This window comes from Orycteropus afer, unplaced genomic scaffold, assembly GCF_000298275.1.
Source record: "Orycteropus afer afer isolate SDZICR_OR568_19922 unplaced genomic scaffold, OryAfe1.0 scaffold00128, whole genome shotgun sequence".
NCBI classification, from domain to species: domain Eukaryota; kingdom Metazoa; phylum Chordata; class Mammalia; order Tubulidentata; family Orycteropodidae; genus Orycteropus; species Orycteropus afer.
Genome location: NW_006921715.1, coordinates 1,269,034 through 1,275,773, shown reverse-complemented (window position 1 = coordinate 1,275,773; position 6,740 = coordinate 1,269,034). Strand labels below are relative to the sequence as shown.

Genomic DNA, 6,740 nt, shown 5'->3' with positions numbered 1-6,740 from the left:
GAGGACAGAGTGGAACTGCACCACAGGGTCTCCAAGGCTGTCAGTCTTCACAGAAGCAAAGCCCAAACCACACCCACTGCCTGGAGTCCATTCCGACCCACAGCGCCCCTAGAGGACAGAGTGGGACTGCCTACAGGGTCTCCAAGGCTGTAATCTTCACAGAAACAGCTGCAGACCTTTCATTTAGCAGCTGAGCACTTAACCACTGTGACACCATGCTCCTTGTCTGACACACACACACACACGTGTGTGTACGTGTCTCTGTACATAGCTGTGGTCCTGGCCCCGCCCCCTGTGCAGAGAACTGCCCACAGGGTTTCCAAGGCTGTGACCTTTTGGAAGCAGATCGTGGCCTGTTTTCTGAGGTGCCTCTGGGTGTGTTCAAACTGCTGACTTTTTGGCTAGTGGTAGAGCGCTTAACTCTCTGCGACACCCAGGAGCGCTTGTGTAAACCCAGCTCAACCAAACGTGTTGAATGGATGCTGACTGACAGCGACCCTGAAGGAGAGAGTGGGACTGCCCCGAGGAGCTTCTAAGGCTGTCATTGTCCACGGATGCACTCTGCACACCTTCCGTCCGTGGAGTGGCTGGTGAATTCCAACCACTGACCTTCTGGTTAGCAGCCAAGCACTTTAACCACTGTGCCATCAGGGCTCCTAGAAACTGTCTTAGGCCCTGGGAAAACAGCAATGAATGACTGGTGAGACTCCCTGGCCTCTCAGACTTTATATGCTGAGAAGACAGACAGAAAACAAGTAATCAAATTCATTTTTACTATAATGTCAGATAATAGTATTGTTTTAAAAAGCAGAATCAGAATTCAGAAAGTAATGGGGGAGCCAGGGAGTGGTCAGGGAGGACCTCTCTGAGGAGGTGACCCTTGAGGAGGTGCTACGTGAAGTGAAGGAACAAACTGTACAGAGATTGGAGTGGGGGCATCACTTTAGAGGAGACAATGTGTGTACATGTGACCCACGCCCCCTGGGCACAGGGTCGGTGCCCGGAGCCCCTCCTGCTGGTGCTGTTGTTAGTGGTAACAGTAAGACAGGACCGAAACCTAAAGTGAACCAGCTGCCATTGAGTCCACGCTACTCCTGGTGCCCCGTGGAGTCAGAGCAGAACTGTGCCCCACAGGTCCTCAAGGGCCGACGTTTCAGAAGCAGACCTCAGACCTTTCTTCCAAGACGCCTCTTGGGGGTCTTGAACCTCCAGCCTTTTGTCACCCACCCAGGGACTCTGTAGTGATAATCATGGTGGGTTTTTGTTCTAACAGAAGCATCAAGGCAAGTGGAAAAGCATGAAGGGTGAGGAGGCGCCTGGCTGGGAGACGGGAAGCCAGGAGCCAGGGTTGCTGCTGTGGTGGAGACTAACCGGGTGATAGACAGGAAATAGACCAAATGTTGACCCCATCTGAGGAGTGGGGTGACCTGCCTGAGGTCACACAGCTGGTGAGGCCCCCCACAAAGCCTCTCTGAGCCGCCCCTGTCTCTGCAGGAATGCTCGCCCTACGCGGCCCACCTCTACGATGCCGAGGACCCGTCCACGCCCCTGCGGACGGTGCCCGGACTCTGCGAGGATTACTGTCTCGACATGTGGCAAACGTGCCGGGGCCTGTTCCGCCACCTCTCGCCCGACCGTGAGCTCTGGGCACTGGAAGGCAACCGGGCCAAGTTCTGCCGCTACCTGGCCCTGGACGACACGGACTACTGCTTCCCACGCCTGCTGGTCAACGAGAACCTTAACTCCAACTTGGGCCGGGTGGTGGCCGATGCCAAGGGCTGCCTGCAGCTCTGCCTGGAGGAAGTGGCCAACGGGCTGCGCAACCCCGTGGCCATGGTTCACGCACAGGACGGCACCCACCGCTTCTTTGTGGCCGAGCAGGTGGGGCTGGTGTGGGCCTACCTGCCTGACCGCTCGAGGCTTGAGAAGGCCTTCCTGAACATCAGCCGGGCGGTGCTCACCTCGCCCTGGGAGGGTGACGAGCGTGGCTTCCTGGGCATTGCCTTCCACCCCAGGTTCCGACACAATGGCAAGCTGTACGTGTACTACTCCGTGGGGGTCGGCTTCGACGAGTGGATCCGCATCAGCGAGTTCAGGGTCTCTGAGGACGACATGAACACCGTGGACCACAGCTCCGAGAGGTGGTGTGCCCGGGGAGCCTGGCCAGGGTGGGGCAGGGCTGGGTGCTCCAGAAGTTGTTAAACCATCAAGGTTCCTGAGTAAGAGGAAGGACACCTGCCAAGCAGACATCACCCACATATCGGGTCCTAAGGCCTGGACCTGGCCTTCAAGGCCCAGCCATCTGGAGTGCATCCTCGTTAATGGAGGGTTCTGTAGAGATGCACTCCCCCCAAGATGCACTCAGTGTGTTAGCCGACTTTCCCAGTCATCTGCAGACATGCACGGAGCACTGAAAGACTCGAGGTGCCAGGGGTGCCACCCTCAGCTGAGGTTGCACACGGTGACGCCCTGCCTCCTCGTTTCAGCTCTCGTGTCCTTTCTGCATCTATGTTTCCAGGTTTGTGCTTTTCGGGGGCGACTTCGCTCTTTGATGGTCCCCAAGCATAGTGCTGAAGTGGGTCTAGTGTTGCTGTGTGTGAGAAGGTTGGGGTGTGTAAGGAGAAGGTCAGCGTGTCCCGTCACACATTACGGTGCTGCTGGCCATGAGTTCAATGTTAACAAACCAGAACTAAACCAAACTCACTGTTGTACAGCAATCCCGACTCACAGTGACCCCTCCTTGGGTTTCTGAGGCGGTACATAAGTAGATTGCCTGATCTTCCTTCCGAGGAGTGGCTGGTAGGTTTGAACCGCCAGCCCTGTGGTTAGCAGTCAAATGCCTTAGGCACTATGCCACCAGAGCTCCCAGAGTTCAGTGTTAATGAGCCCATAATATATATTAAACAGCATCTCTTTAAACAGAAACACACATAAAACAAGGCTGTGTAGTGATCAGTTGACGAGAATGTTGGACCCAGAGGCTAGATTTCCTTAGAGCAGTGGTGCGGTTAGGATTCACTAAGTCAGCGTTGGTGGTGACCTCATAGAAGGGCTTGTTAGTACCGTTGTGTCGATTCTGACTCATAGTGACCACGTGTGACAGTGGAGCTGCCCCACAAGGTTTCCTAGGCTGTAATCTTCATGAAAAGGAGAGGCCTGGAGGCACAGTGGGTAAGGCATTTGGCTGCTAACTGGAAGGTTGGCGGTTCAAACCCACCAGCTGCCCTACGAGAGGAGGGTGAGACAGTCTACTTCCATAAAGATTTACAGCCTTGGAAACCCTGTGGGGGTCACTCTGAGTTGGAATTAACTTGATGGCAGTGGGTTTGGTTTTTGGAATCTTTATGGAAAGGAGCCTTGGTGGCACAGGGTTAAGTGCTCAGCTCTGAGAGGTCGATGGTTTGAACCCACCAGTGACTCTGCGGGAGAAAGATGAGGCAGTCTGCTTCTGTAAAGATTTACAGCCTTGGAGACCCTACGGGGGCCACTGTGAGTCAGAATCAGCTCGACGGCAGTGGGTTTGGTTTTTTGGTTTGGTAAGGGCTGCAGGCAGAACACAGAACACACGGACTGAGTGCATTTCAGAGTCGGGGTTCAGTTAGGTGCTAACAGGAAGCCAGCGGGCTGGGACATGTGGTGGGAGGTGTGCTGCCCTGGCTGTAGAGGAGGTTCCCGAGGGGGCGCGTGTGGGACACAGCCCACACCCCCATCCACTGTCCCTCGAGGTAACTGCAGAGAGCAGAGGAGGTGGTTCCTGGAAGGAGTGCAGTGAGAGGCTGCCATGGGGTGGCTGTGATGATGGAGAAGAGACCGCGTGCCACTGACAAGCCTGAAGCTGTTACGTAATCACAGGGAGGGTGCCAGCAGCAGGGAGAGAGAGCAGGAGCCCGGAACTAGAAGACTGGAGCTCTAGCCTCAGCTCTGCTTCCTGTGGGCTGTGTGACCTTGGGCAAGATGCTCTCCCTCTCTGAGCCTCCAGGTTCTCATTGGCACAAGTGGAAGTGATTATCCCTGGCCCCGCCAAAGTACCAAGTCCTTGTGAAAATCACTTGCTAGAAAGGACATGAAAGGCCTTAGCAGGTGTGAAGTGGCTTCTAAGAGGGTTTGTGTTTGTGGCTCCTGGGGGGGAGGTTGAGTCCTGGTATTCCTGCCCGGCCAGGGCACCTAGAGTGCTGCTGGGATGTGGAACAGGTTTCAATGACGCGTCCAGAGTAAGACTAGGAGAAAAGGCCTGGCAGCCTGCTTTCCAAAACCAGCCCGTGAGAGCCGTGGGGACCCCAGCAGCCTGGTCCACAGCCCACCAAGGGGACGGCGCAGGGCCGGGCAGTGTTCTACGCGTTGTGTGTGGGGTTGCCGGGGCCGACGCCGTGCAGCCAGTAACAACAACCTCTTCCTTTAGGATCATCCTGGAGGTAGAAGAGCCAGCCTCGAACCACAATGGGGGCCAGCTGCTCTTCGGAGACGACGGGTGCCTCTACATCTTCACCGGGGATGGCGGGATGGCTGGAGACCCCTTTGGACAGTTTGGAAATGCCCAGAACAAGTATGTTCTGCTTAGTGTTGCTTGGTGGGTTGGTCTGTATCCCCCAGCCCCTTCCACGTCTCCGGAGGGAAGTTACTTCCCCAGCAAACAGCGTAGGGCAGTTGGTTCCCCACTCAGCCTGCTGAGGCCCTAGGCAGGCCACTTCCTCCCATCAGTTACAGGGAACAGGTAGTCATGCTCACTGGGAGGCTGGTCGTGAGGCCTGAAGGCGGTCATGTTTATCAGGCATGGAGCCCACGGGTCCAAAGGAAAGATGGATGCGAAAAGGACTTTGGGGCAGCATCATCTGACCTCCTCTAACTTCACAAGAGGAAGACAGAATTGTCATCACCAGCCCTAGGCTTATTTATTATTATTTGTTTTCTTTTTATTGTGATTTGGGTGAAAATCTACAGAGCAAATACACTTTCCATACAGCAGTTCACACACACTTTGTCTCATGACATTGACCACAATTTACCACAATGCAACATCTCCCCTCCCACTTCCTCCCGACAGTTACCTCCTCCTTGTATCTATCCCTCCATGCATTCCTGCCCCCTGAGCTGTCTCCCTGTGCATAAGCAGCCCTTCTTTCTCCCACACTTGTTCTCTCCAAGGAGTGTACCTACCTCAGGTAAATGTTCAACTCATATGCCTGTCCATTGTTTGGCTGGAAGCCACAGGCAATGCGTTCAATTCCAGACCTGAAGGGCAGCTAGGGGCCATAGTCTCAGTGGTTCCACCAGGCTCCATTGGGCCAGCAAACCTGGTCCCCCCCTGTTTTTTTTCCCAAATGATTTTGAGTTTTGTTCCACATTATTCTCCGTGTCTATCCAGGATCTCCTACATAGATCCTCTTCCAAGTGGTTGACAGTAGTAGCCAGGCACTATCCAGTTCTTCTGGTCTCATAGTCATATAGGCTGCAGATCAGATGGTGTACCAGTCACCAGGACTAATTGTTTCCATAAACTTTTGGTTTTCTTCATTCTTCTTGTCTCTGGACGAGGAGAGACCCATGGTTGCATCTAGATGGCAGCTTGCAAGCTTTTAAGATCCCAGTCGCTACTCCCCACAGTAGGAGGTGGAACAATGTTTCGTGTAGTATGTTATGCCAATTGGGCTTGATGTCCTCTGCGACTATGGTCCCAAGCCCACAGGTTCAACTACTCGGTCCCTCTGGGTAGCTGGCTGTGACCAAGCAGCGACTACAGTCTTGCCCCTTGTCAGCTCCATTATACACCTGGGATTTCAGGTCATAGACATAAAGTTACAGGACCACTGTCTGCCAACCCTATACATGTTCTTGGGTGCACTCCCCACTTCATAGACATAGCTAATAGTTCAGCCTGTCCACCCATCTATCCACCCATATACCCGTGTTTGCCTAGGCTTATTAGTAAGAGGCCAGACAGCAGGCCACCAGCCTCCAACCTTTTTAGCAATTCTGACACCGGCTGTCCCTCCCACGGCACTCACTACTTCTCTGCTGGGTTCGATCATTGTTGCGATGGCCACACAGAACTCAGACAGTACTCACGCTTATGGGGTTTATTGGGGAAGTAACAGGCTACATCTCAGGTTCAGGAACGTGCTCAGGATACAGTTCTCCCATCAGGGCAGTCTCCCGTCTGCTGTGCCCCCAGGCACGCCTCTCTTGGCCTCTCGGCCTGACCTCTGTCCTGCTCAGGCGAGTGTTACAGAGCTCTTCTAGCTCTGCTGACAGGGACACCCAGGTGCACGCCACTCTGCCAGCAAGCCCCTGCCCAAGGGCACTCAGCTGTCTTGCCCCAGGGGCCAGGTAAGCCCACCGCTCTGTCTGTGCCTCTCGCTTCCCTGCTGCTGTCTCCCTGCCAGGGCACCTCTCAGCCAAGGCGGTCCAGCGCAGGGATCTCGGGGCCAAGGACACGCTCCAGTTCACCCCCAGCTTTTCTCTCTTGATGGCATCGAGCTCCCTTCTCTGCCTCTCCAAAAATGCAAACCAAACTCACTGCCACTGAGTTGGATCTGACTCATAGCAACCCGTTCTTGGTTTTCTGAGGCAGTATGTCTATGGAAATAGATTGCCCAATCTTCCTTCTAAGGAGTGGCTGGTGGGTTTGAACGTCCAGCCTTCTGGTTAGCAGTCAGATGCCTTAGACACTATGCCCTAGGAGGGTTCATTTTAAGCCTGGCAGAGTGACAGAACTAACCAATCTCAACATCAGAGTTCTACAC

The 6,740-nt window shown here is 54.4% G+C and overlaps 1 protein-coding gene across 1 annotated transcript in view; it reads left to right on the top strand.

Annotated features, from left to right (window-relative positions):
- The window catches only part of HHIPL1 (HHIP like 1), a 117,880-nt gene that overhangs the window by 89,172 nt on the left and 21,968 nt on the right, over positions 1-6,740 (top strand). Inside the window, exons 6-7 of the mRNA XM_007944562.2 lie at positions 1,495-2,141; positions 4,400-4,543. Coding sequence (XP_007942753.2) covers positions 1,495-2,141; positions 4,400-4,543 — 791 coding nt within the window. The remainder of the gene's footprint in view (positions 1-1,494; positions 2,142-4,399; positions 4,544-6,740) is intronic.